The 22,367-nt window shown below is 50.6% G+C and overlaps 1 protein-coding gene across 1 annotated transcript in view; it reads right to left on the bottom strand.

Moving 5' to 3' along the window:
- The window catches only part of LOC137302303 (ephrin type-B receptor 3-like), a 57,560-nt gene that overhangs the window by 26,578 nt on the left and 8,615 nt on the right, over positions 1-22,367 (bottom strand). The window contains exons 2-3 of the mRNA XM_067971943.1: positions 4,835-4,899; positions 3,382-4,054 (exon numbers count right to left, since the gene is read on the bottom strand). Of these exons, the coding sequence (XP_067828044.1) occupies positions 3,382-4,054; positions 4,835-4,899 (738 nt within the window). The remainder of the gene's footprint in view (positions 1-3,381; positions 4,055-4,834; positions 4,900-22,367) is intronic.

Below are 22,367 nucleotides of genomic sequence, written 5' to 3'. Positions count from 1 at the left end.
GCGGGGCCCTCGGTTTAACGTCTCATCCGAAAGACGGCACCTCCGACAGTGCTGCGCTCCCTCAGTACCGGCACCGGGAGCGTCGGCCTGGATTTTGTGCTCAAGTCTCCGGAGTGGGATTTGAACCCACGACCTCCTGACTCAGAGGCCAGAGAGAGAGAGAGACCCACAGAGCCACGGCCGACTGTAAGTGTCCCTACAATCGCGCACACACATTCCAGCAAGTATTTCTCCAATTCCCTTTCGAAAGTTACTATTGAATCTGCTTCCACCGCCCTTTCAGGCAGCGCGTTCCAGATCGTAACAACTCGCTGCGTCAAAAAACAATTCTCATCTTGAATCTCCTCTTAATCTTCTCTGCTCCAAGGAGAACAATCCCAGCTTCTCCGGTCTCTCCACACGAACTGAAGTCCCTCATCCCTGGTAAATCTCCTCCGCACCCTCTCCAAGGCCTTGACGTCCTTCCTAAAGTGCGGTGCCCAGAATTGGACCAGGCCGAGGCCTAACCAGCGCTCTGGCCGGTGAAAATTTAATTCGATAGTGAGCACGTGAAATGGCCCCGATGAAAGTGACCCATTCTTCCCTCTCCGTCCCCAACCTCCCATCCTCAATATTGAAGAACGAATAAAGGACGCCCCGGCCCAAAGCACGTCATAGCCAATGAAGGACTTTTTGAAGTGTAGTCACTTCTTGTAATGTAGGAAACGCAGCGGCCAATTTCCACACAGCAAGATCCCACAAACAGCAATGACCAGATAATCTGTTTTTGGTGGCGTAGGTTGAGGGATAAATATTGGCCCCCCAGGAGACTGGGGAGAACTCCCCCCTGCTCTTCTTCCAATAGTGGCCGTGGGATCTTTTCCGTCCGTCTGAGGGGGCAGACGGGGCCCTCGGTTTAACGTCTCATCTGAAAGACGGCGCAGCGCTCCCTCGGCACCGCCCCTCCGGCGGCGCAGCGCTCCCTCGGCGCTGGGAGTGTCGGCCTAGACTTTGTGCACAAGTCTCTGGAGTGAGACCTGACCCCACGACCTTCTGACTCAGAGGCGAGAGCCGTACCGATAGAGCCAAGGCCGAGGCCTACTGTAAGTTTCGGCAAAGGTGCTGGGTCACTTTGCTCGAGCCAAACTGCACGCCAAGCGGCTAAACGTAGAGATTGGCGCGGTCGGCCGCGTCACAGGCTCTCATCGCGGACGTGTCATCTCCAACGCCAAAAACCTGGAGGTGCAACCCTAGAAATGGGAACCATCTCCGAACTACCAGCACATTACCCGCCCGTCTTTTCCCTTCACAGCTGCCGACAGAGCTACCATCCACTTCCAGAACATTCTACCTGCACACTCTGGATTCAGATAAGTGGGGCACATCCCTCTGTGGGCAAGCAGACTCTCGCTTAACGGATTCACTGCAATCTCTCCTCACCTTCCACCTCCTCCCTCTCTCTTTTTCCTAACCTCCCTCTACCGCCCTCTCTCCCTCTACCGCCCTCTCTCCCTCTACCGCCCTCCTTCCATATTGGGAAAGCAGAGACTCTCCCTTAATGGACTTCTCAGTCGTTTGGCTCGGAGACGAGTAAACCAGAACAATGGGTTTCCACGAGGGCCAGACACCCGTCTGACTCTAAAAATAAACACTTTAATAATGATATTTTAAGATTAGCAGTGGGCGGGGCAAGTCAGCCCTCTAATTTGATGTTTCGTCACCAGTTGTCATGACAACAGGAACTCCAAGACTAGAACACAGGAATGGGAGGAGGCCTTTCGGCCCTTTGTGCCTGTTCCGCCATTCAATGAGATCAAGGCTGATCTGTCTCCATTTATCCCTTAATTCCCTTGGCCAGCAAAAATCCATCGATCTCAGATTTAAAATTATTAATTGAGCTGGCATCTACTGCTTTTTGTGGGAGGGAGTTCCACACGTCTACACTTTATGGCCCCTAGTTTTGGTCTCCCCCACAAATGGAAACATCTCGACGTCTCCCCTATCAATCTTAAAGACGTCTATCAGGTCACCCCTCAGCCTTCTCTTTGCTGGAAAAAAAGGAACCCCAGCCTGTTCAGCCTTTCCTGATAAGGATATCCTCTCAGTTCTGATATCATCCTTATAAATCTTTCTTGCACCTTCTCCAGTGCCTCTATATCCTTTTTATAATATGGAGACCAGAACTGTGCACAATACTTTAAGCGAGTGGGCAAAACTATGGCAGATGGATTTCAATGCAGATAAGTGAGAGGTTGTCCATTTTGGACCAAGGAAGGACAGATCCGAGTATTTTTAAATGGTGAAAAGTTAGGAACAGGGGAGGCCCAAAGAGATTTAGGGGTCCATGTACACAGATCACTAAAAATACAGTGGTCAGAGACAAGAAATAATCAAAAAGGCTAATGGAACGTTAGCCTTTATATCGAGAGGGCCAGAATGCAAAGGGAAGGAAGTTTTGCCACAGCTGTACAAACCCCTGGTTAGACCACATCTGGAGCACTGTGTACAGTTCTGGGCACCGCACCTTAGGAAGGATATAGTGGCCTTGGAGAGAGTGCAGCGCAGATTCACTAGAATGTTACCAGGGCTCCAAGGGTTAAATTACGAGGCGAGATTGCATACACTAGGCTTGTATTCCCCGCAATATGGAAGGTTAAGGGGTGATTTGATTGAGGCTTTTACGATTTTGAAAGGAATTGATAGGGTGGATGGAGAGAAACTTTTTCCCACTGGTGGGGGAGTCTCGGACAAGGGGACATAATCTTAAAATCAGTAGTTGAGGCGAATAACAGAGATACATTTAAGGGGAAGCTGGATAAACACACGAGGGAGAAAGGATATGCTAATAGGTTGAGATGAAGTAGGGAGGGAGGAGGCTTGTGTGGAGCATAAACACCGGGATAGACCAGTTGGGCCGAATGGCCTGTTTCTGTGCCGTACATTCGATGCAAAACAGGAACAAAATTTAAAAATCCCAAGTGAAATGAGTTTTAAATCGAAAACCGTTCCGGGTAACTTGGGTAAAAGATGCCTCCCTGTGCAGATTCCCAGGTCGAATATCCCTTTGACCTTGATGCCTCTTTGACCCAGCTTTTGGTCACCTGTCCTAATACCTCACGTGGCTCGGTTTGATTAACGCTCCTGTGAAGAGCCTTGGGGACGTTTTACTGTGTTAAAGGCGCGATATAAACGCGAGTTGTTGTTGTTGTTGATTTGGGTGCCATGGTGATGCCCCCGTGGAAGCCTCTCGCGGTAGGCCCGTAGGCCAATCGGGCCCAATAGCCCGTTTCTGTGCTGTAGAATTGACGCGACGCGACGTAACGTGACTCTTAATCGATCGATGTCCACGTCCCATCCCTTCACCACCACCCCCTACCCCCTCCGCCCCGCGCCTCGCCTCACCTTTACAAATGGTGTCCTTCTCCGCCGGCTCGTACCCCGGCCCGCAGGTGCACTTGCCGACCAGCAGGATCCACTCGCCGTCTCCGTTGCAGTAGTGCTTGAGGGGGATGGAGACCTCCACCGCGCTGGGGAGGCAGGCGCCCGGCGCGATGACCAAGGAGGTGGGCTCGGCCCCGGTCACCGTCTCGGGGAAGGAGGCGAAGCTGGCCACCATGGCCGGGCACTTCTTGAAGTAGACGCGGACGGACAGGAGGGCCATACAGGCCCCTTGGTCCTGGAAGGCCAGGTAGAAACCGCTAGCCCGGAGGGGCCCCAGGTTGAGGGTTTTGGTATTGGCCCGGCCCACCTTCTTGTTGGGGAAGACGGAGTCAGCCGCCACGGTGTCCACCTTGACGTAAGGGTTCTCCATCCAGGCCGGCGCCCGCTGACTGGCCGAGTCGGAGTCCGCCTCGTAATAGTACAAGTTGAAGGTCTCCTTGCAAGAGCCGGGGACGTTGGGGATGGAGGAGCAGTCCCTCATGGTGAACTTCAGCTCCACGTAGACCCGCTGGGCCCCCCTCCGGGGGATGTAAGTAGTACGCAGCCAGTTGTTCTGGTTGGGCGAGTAGACCTGACAGATCTCGTACGTCCGCACCGTGTTCATCTCGTCGTCACTTCCACTCACCTCTTCCCACTGGACGGAAAAAGAAAGAGAGAGAGAACCGTGAGGGAGGGAAACCGTCTCGTGAGCTCCTCCCAGATCCCTGCGTTCCTCCAACTCTGGCTTCTTAAGCGTGCCCCGGGTTTTCATCGCACCCACCATTGGCGGCCGTGCTTTCAGCCGCCAAGGCCTCAAAGTTCTGGAATTCCGACCCTGTCTCTCTCCGCGCCCCCCCCCCTCCGTCTCTCTCCGCACCCTCCCCGGTTCTCTCCGCGTCCCCCCAACCCCCCTTCTCGCCACCCCCACCCCACCCCCCCCGGTTCTCTTGCCAATTATCTTAAATCTGTGTCCTCTGGTTACTGACCCTCCTCATGGAAACAGTTTCTCCTTATTTACTCTATCAAAACGTTGAACGCCTCTATTAAATCTCCCTTTAACCATCTCTGCTCTGAGGAGAATAACCCCAAATTCTCCAGCCTCTCCACATGAATAAAGTCCCTCATCCCTGGCACCATTCTGGTAAATCTCCTCCGCACCCTCTCCAAGGCCTTGACATCCTTCCTAAAGTGCGGTGCCCAGAATTGGACACAATCCTCCAGCTGGGGCCCGATCAGTGATTTATAAAAGGTTTAGCATAACTTCCTTGCTTTTGCCTCTCTTATGCCTCTATTTACAAAGCCAAGGAATCTCACACGGAGTCTCGAGAGATGTTTGCTTTGCCCTCCCTCTGCACGATCGGCGGGTCAGAGGATGATCCTCCGCCTGGAGTAGACTTGACGGAAAGAGATGTTTAAAGGACTACCCAATTCTTACCCCTGTCTCTGGATACACCGTCCACTTCAGGTCAGCAGTCTCCAGCTGTGTGTTCATCAACATTTCTGTGACAGGAGTGAAAGATAAAAAAAAAGAGAGGGTTTTCAGAACGATCTCCAAAACACTCAGAAAACTCTTGTTAAATCTTGAGTGAATCTTGGCGTTTTCACAATACTTGAACGGGCAAACATCCCACAGATGTGTCCCTAAAACTGGTTCGCTTACAATCAACCACTTTCGAGGTTCAGCTGCGGGCCTCACTCTCGCCTCTGAATCAGAAGGTCGTGGGTTCGAGTCCCACTCGAGGGACTTGAGCACGTAATCCAGACCGACACTCCGAATGCAGCGTTGAGGGAGTGCTGCACTGTCGGAGGCGCCGTCTTTCGGATGAGACGTTAAACCAGGCGGACATAAAAGATCCCACGGCCACTATTGGTAAAGATCAGGGGAGTTCTCCCCGGTGTCCTGGGCCAATATTTATCCCTCAACCAACACAAATGATGTGGTCGTTATCACATTGCTGTTTGTGGGATCTTGCTGTGCGCAAATTGGCTGCCGCGTTTCCGACATTAAAACAGCGACCGCACGTCAAAAAGTACTTAATTGGCTGTAAAGCTCTTTGGGACGTCCTGCGGTTGTGAAAGGCGCTATATAAATGCAGATTCTTTCTATATGTAGGTGGACATACCTGCCCATTTTGCACACAGCAAGATCCCACAAACAGCAAGGAGATGAATGGCCAATTAATGTTTTTGATGGTGATGGTTGAGGGAGGAAGATTAACCAGGACACTGGGTGGGGGGAGCACCCATGGGATATTTTACATCTACCTGAATCGGCAGACAGGATCTCAGTTTGACATCTCATCTGAAGGACAGCGCCTCTGACAATGCTGCACTCCACTTGGTGGTTTGGCTGGGCCACTTCAGAAGATAGTTAAGAGTCAACCACGTTGATGTGGGGGCTGGAGTCACGTATAGACCCAGACCGGGGTAAGGACGGCAGGTTTCCTTCCCGAGAGGACATTAATGAGCCAGTTGGGGTTTTCAAACGACAATTGGACAGCTTCGCGGTCACTTTTACTGAGATTTTGTTCCTTTTTTAAAAAATTAAATTCGAATTCTCAAACTGCCACAGTGGGATTTGAACTCACGTTCTCTGGATTATTAGAGCAGGTTTACAAGCCCAAGAACACAAGCACATACCCAACCGCACACGCACACCACAAAGGCAGTAAAACACCACTTACAGAAACCAGTTTAAATTTGCCATCTTTGTCCCACTTAAAATTCTATATATAAAAATATATTCTAGTTATGCCACCCCCCCACCCCACTGCCCTTCTCCCATGGACCGATTTTAACCGGCCCCCTTTGCAATTCCTGACGCCAACTCACGAGTAAACCACGGTGACTCCGTTTTAAAAACGGTGCTGCCCAAACAGAAGGGGAGCACAGCCAACATGCTGGGTACCGCCTTTCTCAAAATGGATCGCCCCAACTGGGCCGAACTGAACCTGGCCACAGTTCCAATAGAATTCACTCCTCGAGAATTCCAAACTGGACTCGACGTCCTCTTTGCCCCGTTGGGCAATGCTTGAATGGGACTCGGTGAGAGTTAGGATACGGGGCCGCAGAGCTGATGCTCACGGAGGGCAGAAAGTGGGAGGCCGGCCAGGAGAGCATTGGAATAGTCGAGTCTGGAGGCAATAAAAGCATGGCTGAGGGTTTCAGCAGTAGACGGGCTGAGGCAGTTGGGCAATGCATGGGTTACTAGCAATGCTACTACTACTACTACTACTACTTGCATTTATATAGCGCCTTTAACGTAGTAAAACGTCCCAAGGCGCTTCACAGGAGCGGTTATCAGACAAAATTTGACACCGAGCCACGTGAGGAGATATTAGGACAGGCGACCAAAAGCTTGGTCGAAGAGGTAGGTTTTAAGGAGCGTCTTAAAGGAGAAGAGAGAGGCGGAGAGGTTTAGGGAGAGAATTCCAGAACTTAGGGCCTAGGCACGGCCGCCAATGGTGGAGCGATGAAAATCGGGGATGCGCAAGAGGCCAGAATTGGAGGAACGCAGAGATCTCTGAGGGTTGTAGGAGGTTACAGAGATAGGGCCCCCCGCCTCATATAGTAGGCCCCAATCGTCAACGTCCAAATGGAGATCCATCAGGACGTTGAGATGAAGCTAAGTGCAATCACTCCCTTATCTAAATGCACTCTAACGGGAGGTACAGTTAATAGGGACCATTGACCCATCGTGGCTGACCCTCAATTCACCGAGCTTACAAAGAGTGGTTAAGTTGCGACAGATTTTCTCGTCACTATTTCCATCTCCGTAATATCGCCCGTCTCCGTCCCTGCCTCAGCCCATCTGCTGCTGAAACCCTCATCCGTGCCTTTTGTCACCTCCAGACTCGATTAATCCAACGCTCTCCTGGCCGGCCTCCCACCTTCTGCCCTCCGTAAACTTCAGCCCACCCAAAACTCTGCTGCCCCGTATCCTAACTCGCACCGAGTCCCGCTCACCCATCACCCCACTGTGCTCGCTGACCAACATTGGCTCCCAGTCCGGGAACGCCTCGATTTTAAAATTCTCATCCTTGTGTTCAAATCCCTCCACGGCCTCACCCCCTCTCCCTATCTCTGTAACCTCCTCCAGTCTTACAAGCCTCCGAGATCTCTGCGCTCCTCTAATTCTGGCCTCTTGTCCACCCTCCACTTCCTTCATAGAATAGAATCATAGAAAGGTTACAGCGCAGAAGGAGGCCATTCGGCCCATCGAGTCCGTGCCGGCTCTAGGCAAGAGCGAGCCAGCTAGTCCCACTCCCCCGCATTATCCCCGCAGCTCTGCAAATTTTTTCAAGTACTTATCCAGTTCCCTTTTGAAGGCCATGATTGAATCTGCCTCCACCACCCCCTCGGGCAGTGCATTCCAGATCCCAACCACTCGCTGAGTAAAAAAAGTTTTTCCTCATGTCACCTTTGGTTCTTTTGCCAATCACCTTAAACCTACGCCCTCTGGTTCTTGACCCTTCCGCCAATTGGAACAGTTTCTCTCTATCTACTCCGTCTCGACCCTTCGTGATTTTAAATACCTCTATCAAATCTCCCACCATTGGCGGCCGTGCCTTCAGCTGTCTGGGGATTCCCTCCTTAAACGTCTTGGTCTCTCCGCCTCTCTCTCCTCCTTTAAGACGCTCCTACCTTTTTGGCCAAGCTTTTGGTCACCTGTCCTAATGTCGCCTTATGGGGTTCGGTGTCAAAGTTTTGTCTGATTACGTTGCCGTGAAGCGCCTTGGGACGTTTTACTACGTTAAAGGCGCTATATAAATGCAAGTTGTTGTTGTTGTTATTTAATTTAGCTACCAGATCTCTGGACTATGAGGTAGGGAGGATATTTGACTCATGCGGAAACAGCGGCAGGTGTTGACATGCCCGAATGTTAGTTGTTTAGACCTGTGGACAGGGGAGTGCATGTTTGTCTACGTCAATCAAGCGATTTCAGGAGTTATCAAAAGGAGCTCTGAAGCCAATCTCAACGCAAATTCTGAACTAGATACAAGCGTTTAGTTGGTTTCACTCCCTCCCCCTCGAGTCAGCCACCCTCCCCTAATTCAGGGGACCATTTGACGATGAAACTGAATTAACGGTCATGTTCAATTTGGAGTCTGGAGGAGATGGTAGGGTGTCAATCAAGAGACAAGTTTAAGAATTCCTGCTCAGTTCCCCATATCCTTTCCCCACGCCATGTCCCACTTGCCCCTCATTCCCCCATCCTCACTGACCTACTCTGGCTCCCTGTCCCGCAGACTTAAAATCCTCGTCCTCCCCTTCAAATCTCCCCACAACCTCACCCTCCTACTCCCCCTGCTTTCTCCCTCTCTCTCTGCAACCTCCTCCAGCCTCATGTCTTCCTCCTACACCCTTCTGTTCTCCAGCTCTGGACCTCTGTGGACCTCCCCCCTTCCCTTCCCTTGGCTCCACCGTCCCCTTCACTCAACCCCTCTCCACTTTGAAAGACCCTTTTCAAAACCCGTCCTTTAAAAAGTGACTCTTTGAATTTCTCCCTCCGCTTGGCATCCATTCCTTTATCTAGAAACACAGGAACAGGAGGAGGCCATTCAGCCCCTCGAGCCGGTTCCGCCATTCAGTTAGAACATGGCCGATCTGAACCTCAACTCCGTTTACTCCCCTTAGCTCCCGTAACCCTTACCGAACAAAAATCTATCAATCTTAGTTTTGACATTTTCAATTGACCCCCAGTCTCAACAGCTTTTTTGGGGGAGAGAGTTCCAGATTTCCACTCCCCTTTGTGTGAAGAAGTGCTTCCTGACATCACCCCTGAACGGCCTGGCTCTAATTTTAAGGTTATGCCCCCTTGTTCTGGACTCCCCCCACCAGAGGAAATGGTTTCTCTCTATCGACCCTATCGAATCCTTTAAACCCCTCGATTAGATCACCCCTTAATCTCCTACACTCGAGGGAACACAAGCCGAGTCTGTGCAACCTGTCCTCGAAGGTTAACCCTTTTCGCCCTGGTATCATTCTGGTGAAATCGCGCTGCACGCCCTCCAAGGCCAATATATCCTTCCTGAGCAGGGAGGGAAAAGAGAATTCCAGATTTTAATCTATTTTTATTAATCTCCCCCCTCTCCTTCCATAAGGCCCCTTTCCTTACGCTGAAGGGGCTTTAAGAGTGATGAGTGTTTGAGTGATGCTACTTTATTTCAGCGAAGGTTTTAATCCATTGTAAATAACCCATCGTCACGCAAACACGCCAAGCAATCATTGTTATCATTGCCAGCAGTAATTACTAGGTTACAGTGTCGCTTATAACTGATCGGGCAAAGAAATAAGAAAGAACTTGCATTTATATAGCGCCTTTCACGACCTCAGGACGTCCCAAAGCGTCTCACAGCCAATGAGGTAGTTACTGTTGTAATGTAGGAAACACGGCAGCCAATTTGCGCACAGCAAGATCCCACAGACAGCACTGAGATAAATTTCCAGATAATCTGTTTTTAAATGGTGTTGGTTGAGGGATAAATATTGGCCCAGGACACCAGGGGGGGAAAGAAAACTCGGCCCGAGAGGGCGGACGGGGCCTCGGTTGAGAGACGGCACCCTCCGACAGTGCAGCACCCCCGCGGTGCGAGACCGAGGCGCCAGGCGCAGATTACGTGCTCAAGTCTTCCGGAGCGGGACTCGAACCCACGACCTTGCCACTACGGAGGTGCGCGTGCTACCCGCCGAGCCAAGGCGGGAACACCGATGGATGAACCTGGGCGAAAACGATTCTTATACTCAGGGAGTCAGACTGCAGCCTAATCACACAATCTAGAATCAGATAAAAGGATTTTGTTACCAAACCTATTACCTCATCTTGGCTAATTACAACAAACACAAGTGTGTGCCTGAAAATGGATAAGTGAAGTCTCAGTCCATTATCTACACAATGCATGTTACAACAAGGAAACCACACCTCATGTGATATTTAACGCCGAGATTTGGGAGAATCCAGAAGTAACCACATAACAGATCATTAGATCAGATTGTCTATTGTCAAGGAACGAGGTGAAAGGTTAAAGGTCTCTCGCACAAGGCACCACTCAAGGTGGCAAAGCGTAGGAGGGGACAAGCAAGGCGAGAGGGAACGGTTAGGCTTTTTAAAAGCTTGTAATTTTCCCACAGTTCCGAGGTCCTGGGAAAGAGGGAATCAGAAAGAGAAAAAAGATCTTGCATTTATATAGCGCTTTTCACGGCCTCGCGAAAGCGTTTTACAGCCAACGAAGTACTTTTGAAGTGTAGTCCCTGTTGTAATGTAGGAAAGACGGCAGCCAATTTGCGCACAGCAAGATCCCACAAACAGCGATGTGATCATGACCAGATCATCTGTATTTCAGGTGCTGGTTGAGGGGTAAACACTGTCCAGGTCACCTGGAAGGACTCCCTCTCTCTTCTTCCAATAGCAGCCGAGGGGGGGAAGAGCCCTCGGTTTAACGTCTCATCCGAAAGACGGCCCCTCCGACAGCGCAGCGTTCCCTCAGTACTGGCACCGGATTGTGGGCTCAAGTCTCTGGAGCGGGGACTCGAACCCACGACCTTCTGACTCAGAGATGAGAGTGCGACCCGCTGAGTCACGGCCGACATCTTATTGCGTTGGAGTGAGTGCAAATTAAATAGATATCATGACTTGTAGGAGGTATTTAACGAAACCTCTCACAAGTTGGGGTTGCCAACCCTCCAGGAATTGTCCTGGAGTCTCCAGGAATTGTCCAGACAACCAAGAGTCTGCTCGCTCTCCCAATTGGCCGTGGGAAGGTGGCGCGTCACGAGGATGGACGTGTCAGGCGACCAATGGCAGGAGCGTGTGGGGGGGGCGGGGCGGTGAGAGGTCATGTGATGAAGCCTCCAGCAACGTGTCCAACCCAGGGTTGGCGACTCCGCTCACAAGAGACCAGAGGCCCGAATGAAAGGTCTGCAGATAAAGCAGAATTTGGTAAAACCATTCACAGGGACACCGCCAGGACTGAGAGGATATCCTTATCAGGAAAGGCTGAACAGGCTGGGGCTCCTTTCTCAAGGAAAGAGGAGGCTGAGGGGTGACCTGATAGAGGTCTTTTAAGATAACGGAAGGGTTTGAGAGGGCAGACGTGGAGAAGATGCTTCCACATGCGGGGGGAGACCAAATCTCGAGGTCATCGATATAAGCCCAATAAATCCAAAAGGGAATCCAGGAGAAACTTCTTTACCCAGAGAGCGTAGGAACGTGGAAATTGCTATCACAAGGAGCAGTTGAGGCAAATAGCATAGATACATGAGGGAGAAAGGAATAGAAGGATATGCTGATAGGGTGAGATGAAGTAGGCTCGAGTGGAGTACAAACCAGTTGGGCCGAATGGCCTGTTTCTCTGCTGTAGGGCTCGATGTAAACTGGACACCAAAGGCATCAGGCCAACAGCAGCAGGTCTAAGAGGACGAGCAAAAGTTTCCCCAGGGAGCAGACCAAGGGACCTCTGCTTTTCATGGAACGTAGTTGTCTAAATTTGCAGATGGTAAGACCGTGTGGGTAAGTCTGATGTTTGGAGGCAAGGGATACAATCCAGAGTTGACGGGGTGGTGGGGGAGTGGGAAGATTCCTCTGCTTACAACATGTGGTATCCTTGCAAATGTATTTGTGAAGCTTCTGTTTGATGTTGCTGGCTTGATTGTCAATGCGTTTGACGAATGAGTTTTTGATTTCAGTGGAAATACCAAATGTTAAACACCATCAATGGGAGGAGAAAATCTTTTTACGCAGCGAGTTGTTCTGATCTGGAATTCGCTGCCTGAAAGGGCAGTGGAAGCAGATTCAATAGTAACTTTCAAAAGGGAATTGGATAAATGCTTGAAAAGGAAAAATTTGGGGAAAGAGCATGGGGAGTGGGACTAATTAAACAGCTCTTTCAAAGAGTTAAAATTGAGCAAAATTATGCTAAACTTTTATTAATCACTGGTTAAGCCTCAGCTGGAGTATTGTGTCCAATTCTGGGCACCGCACTTTAGGAAGGATGTCAAGGCCTTGGAGAGGGTGCGGAGGAGATTTACCAGAATGGTACCAGGGATGAGGGACTTCAGTTCATGTGGAGAGACTGGAGAAGCTGGGATTGTTCTCCTTAGAACAGAGAAGGTTAAGGGGAGATTTAATAGAGGCGTTCAAAATCATGAAGGGTTTAGATGGAGTAAATAAGGAGAAACTGTTTCCAGTGGCAGGAGGGTCGGGAACCAGAGGACACAGATTTAAAGTAATTGGCAAAAGAACCAGAGGGGGAGATCAGTCTCTCGGATGAGACGTTAAACCGAGGGCCCCGTCTGCCCCTCTCAGGTGGACATCAAAGATCCCACGGCCACTATTTCGAAGGACAGCAGGGGGAGTTCTCCCCGGTGTCCTGGTCAATATTTAACCCTCAACCAACATCACTAAAACAGATTATCTGGTCATTTATCTCATTGCTGTTTGTGGGAGCTTGCTGTGCGCAAATTGGCTGCCATGTTTCCATTGCAACATTGACTACACTTCAAAAGTACTTCAATGGCTGTAAAACGCTTTGGGATGTCCAGAGGTCGTGAAAGGCGCTATATAAATGCAAGTCTTTTTTCTTTATGAGGAGAATTATTTTTACGCAGCGAGTTGTTATGATCTGGAACGCACTGCCTGAAAGGGCGGTGGAAGCAGATTCAATAGTAACTTTCAAAAGGGAATTGGATAAATACTTGAAAAGGAAAAATCTGCAGGGCTGTGGGGAAATGACAGTGGAGCTAACTGGATAGCTGTTTCAAAGAGCCGACACGGGTACAATGGGCCGAATGGCCTCCTTCTGTGCAGTGTGACACCGTGACTTTCGTTACACAGGGAGAGCAGGGGAAAATCACAAATGACCTTTAACGGTGCGACTTGCAAGATAACGCGTATCGGCGCTGAAAACATGAATATTAAATCAAACAAGTCAACAAAAAGATCCGGGTGGGATAACTGAGCAAACACAAAGTGTCGCCACAATGCAAGGCCGACGTCGGGAAGCTGCACTAAACGCGGAGGTGTATTGAGGAGATCGGGAGATTATAAACCCAATGTTAAACGTTAAGTGACTCTCCATAAAGCATTAGTCAAACCACACAGGAGCATTGTGTTCAGCCATGCTTACAGAAAGGTACAGAGTCAACACAGTGGGGTTTTGGAGGGAACTAAGAAAGGCTACATAGGAACAGGAGGAGGCCATTCAGCCCCTCGAGCCCGTTCCGCCATTCAATCGGGTCATGGCGGATCTGTACCTGTAAGAGGATTTGAGTACAGGAGCAGGGATGTCTTACTGCAGTTATACAGGGCCTTGGTGAGACCACACCTGGAGTAGTGTGTGCAGTTTTGGTCTCCTTATCTGAGGAAGGATGTCCTTGCCATGGAGGGAGTGCAACGAAGGTTTACCAGACTGATTCCTGGGATGGCAGGATGAGGAGAGATTGGGTCGACTCGGCCTGTATTCACTCGAGTTTAGAAGAATGAGAGGGGATCTTATTGAAACATAAAATTCTGACAGGACTGGATGCAGGGAGGGTGTTTCCCCTGGCTGGGGGGGGTGGGTCCAGAACGAGGGGTCACAGTCTCAGGGTACGGGGTAGGACATTTAGGACTGAGATGAGGAGAAATTTCTTCACTCAGAGGGTGGTGAACCTGTGGAATTCTCTACCACAGAAGGCAGTGGAGGCCAAGTCACTGAATATATTTAAGAAGGAGCTAGATAGATTTCTAGACATAAAAGACATCAAGGGGTATGGGGAGAGAGCAGGAATATGGTATTGAGATAGAGGCTCAGCCATGACCATACTGAATGGCAGAACAGACTCGAAGGGCCGAATGGCCTACTCCTGCTCCTATTTTCTATGCTTCCATCTCAACCCCATTTATCCGCTCACTAAACTGGAGATATGTCTTCTTCACGTTGACCTACTGGGCCTAACTGTCGCCTCGTTCAATAAATAATCGACTCGGTCCAACCATTCAAAATTAGACCGATTCCAGGATCAGTTAATAGCGGTGGGATAGCGGCTTTCGAGTTGGGGAAAGCAGCTTTCTTTCTTAAATGGTCGGACTGGAGCCTGGAGGAGATCACGGGTGAACTGGGGCGGGCCTCTTCACAGCCCCCCTGCATTCCGGGGTTCATCCACCAAGAAACGTAGACCACTTGACCACAGGTTGCCCGCCATGACTTTTAAGGGGGCGACACTTTGCGTCGATATCGCACGCCTTCACCCCAAAAAAACCACCTCTGAGCACTTTACTAAGAGGGGCGAGAAGGAAATCGAACAAGAGACGGGAAGAACGGAATGGGATTGGAGGGGTTGGGAAGAGAGGAGATGGTACTGGCAAAGAGATCGATTTTATTCTTTTTATTGTTTTTTTTTATATATTATTAATTCTGGGGACGTGGGCAAGGCTGGCATTTATTGCCCATCCCCTAGTTGCCCTGAGAGGGTGGTGGTGGTTTCTTGAACCTCTGGATGGCACTTCAGTGGCATTTCAAGGGGCAATTAAGAGTCAACCCCATTGGTGTGGGGGACTGGAGTCAGGTATAGGCCCAGAGTGGGTAAGGACGGCCGGTTTCCTGCCCTGAAGGACCGCTGGTGAACCAGTTGGGTTTTTACGACAATCCGGCAGCTTCATGGTCACTGGTACCAACTTTGGATTTCCAGATGTTTAACAGAAGTCAAACCGCTCTCTCGATTACTAGTCCAGTGGCTTAGCCACTAGCCTACCGTACCCCGTTGCAGAGAGGTGACGAGGGAAAGGGGATTTAGGGGAAAGAGTTCCAAAGAAAAGCTCAGAAGAGCTGGATGGTCGGCTGCTCCTGACAGAGGGGAACGAACCGGGAAAAAGTGGTAATCGAGAGGCCAGAGGAACAGAAGAACAACTTGCATTTATATAGCGCCTTTAACGTAGTAAAAACGTCCCACGGAGCTTCACAGGAGCGATTATCAGACAAAATTTGACACCGAGCCACATAAGGAGATGTTAGGACAGGTGACCAAAAGCTTGGCCAAAGAGGGAGGTTTTAAGGAGCGTCTTAAAAGGAGGAGAGAGAGGCGGAGAGGTTCAGGGAGGGAATTCCAGAGCTTAGGGCCCAGACGGGCTGAAGGCACGGCCAATGGTGGAGCGATTAAAACCCAGGGTGCGCAAGAGGCCAGAATTGGAGGAGCGCAGAGATCTCGGAGGGTTGCAGGGCTGGAGGAGGTTACAGAGATAGGGAGAGGGGGCGAGGCCCATGGAGGGATTTGAACACAAGGATGAGAATTTTAAAATCTGTTGCTGGATTGGGAGCCAATGTAGGTCAGCGAGCGCAGGGGGGTGATGGGTGAACGGGACTCGGTGCGAGTTTGGATACGGGGCAGCAGGAGAGGGCGGGGACCGCACGGTGCCAAATAAATCCATTACAATCCGAGCTGCTCTGGGTCAAAGTCAACGCAGTCTCACCGCAGCCTACGAATGCAACCCAGGACTTCCATCCTACGGGGACAGTTAGTCCCCTCTCACTGTTTAGACTGGGAACGAATATTCACACAAATATTGCATTTACCATCTTCAATTCTCAGCTGCAGAACTGCAAGCACTGTTTACAAACATATCCTCCAGCCAAGATTTCAATTTTCCACTCGTCCATCATTTAGACAGCAGAAGGCAGAGGCAGCACTTCCTACAACTCTGCTCCAAGAACACGGACGACCGACAGTCCATCGATTTCCTCATATGTACAGGGGGCGAGAAAGGCTACACTGTCCCGTCAAACACTCCCAGGGTCAGGTACAGGGTTAGATACAGAGTAAAGCTCCCTCTACACTGTCCCATCAAACACTCCAAGGGCAGGTACAGCACGGGTTAGATACAGAGTAAAGCTCCCTCTACACTGTCCCATCAAACACTCCCAGGGCAGGTACAGCACGGGTTAGATACAGAGTAAAGCTCCCTCTACACTGTCCCGTCAAACACTCCCAGGGTCAGGTACAGGGTTAGATACAGAGTAAAGCTCCCTCTACACTGTCCCGTCAAACACTCCCAGGGTCAGGTACAGGGTTAGATACAGAGTAAAGCTCCCTCTACACTGTCCCGTCAAACACTCCCAGGGTCAGGTACAGCACGGGTTAGATACAGAGTAAAGCTCCCTCTACACTGTCCCATCAAACACTCCCAGGGCAGGTACAGCACGGGTTAGATACAGAGTAAAGCTCCCTCTACACTGTCCCATCAAACACTCCCAGGGCAGGTACAGCACGGGTTAGATACAGAGTAAAGCTCCCTCTACACTGTCCCATCAAACACTCCCAGGGTCAGGTACAGCACGGGTTAGATACAGAGTAAAGCTCCCTCTACACTGTCCCGTCAAACACTCCCAGGGCCAGGTACAGGGTTAGATACAGAGTAAAGCTCCCTCTACACTGTCCCATCAAACACTCCCAGGGCAGGTACAGCACGGGTTAGATACAGAGTAAAGCTCCCTCTACACTGTCCCGTCAAACACTCCCAGGGCAGGTACAGCACGGGTTAGATACAGAGTAAAGCTCCCTCTACACTGTCCCGTCAAACACTCCCAGGGTCAGGTACAGGGTTAGATACAGAGTAAAGCTCCCTCTACACTGTCCCATCAAACACTCCCAGGGCAGGTACAGGGTTAGATACAGAGTAAAGCTCCCTCTACACTGTCCCATCAAACACTCCCAGGGCAGGTACAGCACGGGTTAGATACAGAGTAAAGCTCCCTCTACACTGTCCCGTCAAACACTCCCAGGGTCAGGTACAGCACAGGTTAGATACAGAGTAAAGCTCCCTCTACACTGTCCCATCAAACACTCCCAGGGCAGGTACAGGGTTAGATACAGAGTAAAGCTCCCTCTACACTGTCCCATCAAACACTCCCAGGGCAGGTACAGCACGGGTTAGATACAGAGTAAAGCTCCCTCTACACTGTCCCGTCAAACACTCCCAGGGCAGGTACAGCACGGGTTAGATACAGAGTAAAGCTCCCTCTACACTGTCCCATCAAACACTCCCAGGGCAGGTACAGCACGGGTTAGATACAGAGTAGAGCTCCCTCTACACTGTCCCATCAAACACTCCCAGGGCAGGTACAGCACGGGTTAGATACAGAGTAAAGCTCCCTCTACTCTGTCCCATCAAACATAGCAGGAATGCATTAGCAGTGAGTGTTACAGTGAGGGGTGTGGGGTATATCAGAGTGTTACAGTGAGGGGTGTGGGGTATATCAGAGAGTGTTACAGTGAGGGGTGTGGGATATATCAGAGTGTTACAGTGAGGGGTGTGGGGTATATCAGAGAGTGTTACAGTGAGGGGTGTGGGGTATATCAGAGAGTGTTACAGTGAGGGGTGTGGGGTATATCAGAGAGTGTTACAGTGAGGGGTGTGGGGTATATCAGAGAGTGTTACAGTGAGGGGTGTGGGGTATATCAGAGAGTGTTACAGTGAGGGGCATGAGATATATCAACAACAACCTGCATTTATATAGCGCCTTTAACGTAGTAAAACGTCCCCAAGATGCTTCACAGGAGCGATTATCAAACAAAATTTGACACTGAGCCCATAAGGAGATATTAGGACAGGTGACCAAAGAGGTCGGTTTTAAGAAACGTTTGAAAGGGGCAAAGAGAGGTGGAGAGGTTTTGGGAGGGAAATCGAGAGCTCAGGGCCTAGACGGTTAGAGGCACGGCCGCCAATGGTGGAGCGAAGAAAATCGGGGATAGCCAAGAGGCCGGAATCAGTGAGTGTTACAGTGATTACAAGACCAGAGTGCGGTTTGAAGAAATCTCTGTTGCTGGGCAGTTGTCTGGATGGAAGTATCAGTGCTGCACATCCCACAGACAACAAGAACCAGAGCAGCTCTTCAAAGGCCTCCATTGAGTTTATAATAACCGGCAGCCGAGAGGCGGCTCGTGTTCTGACAGGGTGCGAGCGAGGACTGTGTGGAGTCTCACGCCCTGCTGCAAGCTCTCCTCAGCAGGCCCGGGGCACTTAACTCACCAGAAGACTGCGGTAGGCCGAAAACCCGGGAGTCACACGTTGCAGATGGGGCCTGCTGTTTCCCCGGCAACGCCGAGCGAGATAACAGCAGCAGACGAGGGTCGCCAACCCTCCAGGATTGTCCTGGAGTCTCCAGGACATCGAAGATTAATCTCAAGGTCATTGCAGCGAGCAAAAAAAAAATCCCGGAGAAAAATCACAGGGTGCCCTAAAAAACTTTATTCATTTTACTTTTGTAAAAATATTGGGGATGGGTTAAAGAGAAAGGCTGCTTGGCTGACAGTCAAGAATCATACAACAACTTGCATTTATGTAGTAAAACGTCCCAAGGCGCTTCAAAGGAGCGTAAATCAGACAAAATTTGCCACCCAGCTACATAAGGAGATGTTAGGACAGGTGACCAAAAGCTTGGCCAAAGAGGTAGGTTTTAAGGAGCGTCTTAAAGGAGGAGAGAGAGAGGCGGAGAGGTTTAGGGAGGGAATTCCAGAGCGTGGGGCCCAGGCAGCTGAAGGCACGGCCGCCAATGGAGGAGCGATGGAAATCGGGGGATGCCCAAGAGGTCAGAATTGGAGGAGCGCAGAGATCTCGGAGGGTTGGAGGAGGTTACAGAGATAGGGAGGGGGGTGGCGAGGCCGCGGAGGGATTTGAAAACAAGGATGAGAATTTTAAAATGGAGGCGTTGCCCGACCGCGAACCAATGGAGGTCACAATCAAGTAGTGAGGTCTGTTTGCTTTCCGATTGGTGCAGGAATGTGGTGAGGATGGACGTGTGGGGTGACCAATGGCGGGAGGGTCGGGGGGAGGGGGTCGGAGGTCACGTGATGACGCCTCCAAGAATACGTCCAACCAGAATTGGCGACCTTACAGCAGACACGAGTGCAGGTGGAGTCAGCTGACTCCGTCGCGAGGCCCTATTCCGCCATTATTGAACGGTACCGGGGATGAGGAGCTTCGGTTATGTGGAGAGACTGGAGAAGCTGGGACTGTTAGCCTTAGAGCAGAGAAGGTTAAGGGGAGATGTAATAGAGGGGTTCAAAATCATGGGGGGGGTTCTGATAGAGTAAATAAGGAGAAACTGTTTCCAGTGGCAGGAGGGTTGGTAACCAGAGGACACAGATTTAAGATAATTGGCAAAAGAACAAGAGGGGAGATGAGGAGAATATTTTTTTACGCAGTGTGTTGCCATGATTTGTACAACACTGGGGTACAGCACTGGTGGGTACGGGTCCGCCAGCGTGTAACACTGGGGTACAGGTCCATCAGCGAGGGCAGGAACGCTTTGAAATGATCGATTAAGTCCATCACATGCCTTGGACCATTGGCTTCAGTGAAATTTATCCCTGTAATCAGATACCAACGCACTAAATATGTTCACTGGCAACACTGGGAAACACCAATCTCAGCCAGCAATATCAGTTTAGTACTGAAAAACTCCAGAATCTTAGTCCACACACCACTGGATTGAAGAGATGGGATAAATCGTGAACTGGTGAGTCTGGAAATAATTGGCATGGAGATAATCAAACACTTAACAGGCTCACATCAAACCCCTCTCACCTCTTTTAATGACGGCGTTAATCCATTTAAAATATTGTAAACAATTTTACAACACCAAGTTATAGTCCAGCAATTTTATTTTAAATTCACAAGCTTTCGGAGGCTTCCTCCTTCCTCAGGTAAATGTTTAAAATAAAATTGCTGGACTATAACTTGGTGTTGTAAAATTGTTTACAATTGTCAACCCCAGTCCATCACCGGCATCTCCACATCATTTAAAATAAACACTGACTGAAATCCGGTATAAATAGTCCCAACTCTCACCTGAAACTCAGTCACTCCAGATACAGTGTAAACACAGCCCTGACTGGGACCCGGACTCACTCCAGATACAGTGTAAACACGGCCCTGACTGGGACCCGGACTCACTCCAGATACAGTGTAAACACGGCCCTGACTGGGACCCGGACTCACTCCAGATACAGTGTAAACACAGCCCTGACTGGGACCCGGACTCACTCCAGATACAGTGTAAACACAGCCCTGACTGGGACCGGGACTCACTCCAGATACAGTGCAAACACAGCCCTGACTGGGACCCGGACTCACTCCAGATACAGTGTAAACACAGCCCTGACTAGGACCTGGACTCACTCCAGATACAGTGTAAACACAGCCCTGACTGGGACCCGGACTCACTCCAGATACAGTGTAAACACAACCCTGAACGGGACCCGGACTCACTCCAGATACAGTGTAAACACGGCCCTGACTGGGACCCGGACTCACTCCAGATACAGTGTAAACACGGCCCTGACTGGGACCCGGACTCACTCCAGATACAGTGTAAACACGGCCCTGACTGGGACCCGGACTCACTCCAGATACAGTGTAAACACGGCCCTGACTGGGACCCGGACTCACTCCAGATACACTGTAAACACAGCCCTGACTGGGACCCGGACTCACTCCAGATACAGTGTAAACACGGCCCTGACTGGGACCAGGACTCACTCCAGATACAGTGTAAACACAGCCCTGACTGGAACCCAGACTCACTCCAGATACAGTGTAAAAAAAGCTCTGACTGGGACCCGGACTCACTCCAGATACAGTGTAAACACAGCTCTGACTGGGACCCGGACTCACTCCAGATACAGTGTAAACAAGCTCTGACTGGGACTCAGACTCACTCCAGATACAGTGTAAACACAGCCCTGACTAGGACCTGGACTCACTCCAGATACAGTGTAAACACAGCCCTGACTGGGACCCGGACTCACTCCAGATACAGTGTAAACACAGCCCTGACTAGGACCTGGACTCACTCCAGATGCAGTGTAAACACAGCCCTGACTGGGACCCAGACTCACTCCAGATACAGTGTAAACACAGCCCTGACTGGGACCCAGACTCACTCCAGATACACTGTAAACAAGCTCTGACTGGGACCCAGAGTCACTCCAGATACAGTGTAAACACAGCCCTGACTGGGACCCAGAGTCACTCCAGATACAGTGTAAACACAGCCCTGACTGGGACCCGGACTCACTCCAGATACAGTGTAAACACGGCTCTGACTGGGACCCAGACTCACTCCAGATACAGTGTAAACACAGCCCTGACTGGGACCCAGATCACTCCAGATACAGTGTAAACACAGCCCTGACTGGGACCCGGACTCACTCCAGATACACTGTAAACACAGCCCTGAACGGGACCCGGACTCACTCCAGATACAGTGTAAACACGGCCCTGACTGGGACCCAGACTCACTCCAGATACAGTGTAAACACGGCCCTGACTGGGACCCGGACTCACTCCAGATACAGTGTAAACACGGCCCTGACTGGGACCCGGACTCACTCCAGATACACTGTAAACACAGCCCTGACTGGGACCCAGACTCACTCCAGATACAGTGTAAACACGGCCCTGACTGGGACCCGGACTCACTCCAGATACAGTGTAAACACGGCCCTGACTGGGACCCGGACTCACTCCAGATACAGTGTAAACACAGCCCTGACTGGGACCCAGACTCACTCCAGATACAGTGTAAACACAGCCCTGACTGGGACCCAGACTCACTCCAGATACACTGTAAACAAGCTCTGACTGGGACCCAGAGTCACTCCAGATACAGTGTAAACACAGCCCTGACTGGGACCCAGAGTCACTCCAGATACAGTGTAAACACAGCCCTGACTGGGACCCGGACTCACTCCAGATACAGTGTAAATACGGCTCTGACTGGGACCCAGACTCACTCCAGATACAGTGTAAACACAGCCCTGACTGGGACCCAGATCACTCCAGATACAGTGTAAACACAGCCCTGACTGGGACCCGGACTCACTCCAGATACACTGTAAACACAGCCCTGAACGGGACCCGGACTCACTCCAGATACAGTGTAAACACGGCCCTGACTGGGACCCAGACTCACTCCAGATACAGTGTAAACACG

Source organism: Heptranchias perlo, chromosome 35, assembly GCF_035084215.1.
Source record: "Heptranchias perlo isolate sHepPer1 chromosome 35, sHepPer1.hap1, whole genome shotgun sequence".
In the NCBI taxonomy this organism is placed as follows: Eukaryota; Metazoa; Chordata; class Chondrichthyes; order Hexanchiformes; family Hexanchidae; genus Heptranchias; species Heptranchias perlo.
The sequence above is the reverse complement of the archived record's forward strand: the minus strand, read 5'-3'. Positions and strand labels throughout refer to the sequence as shown.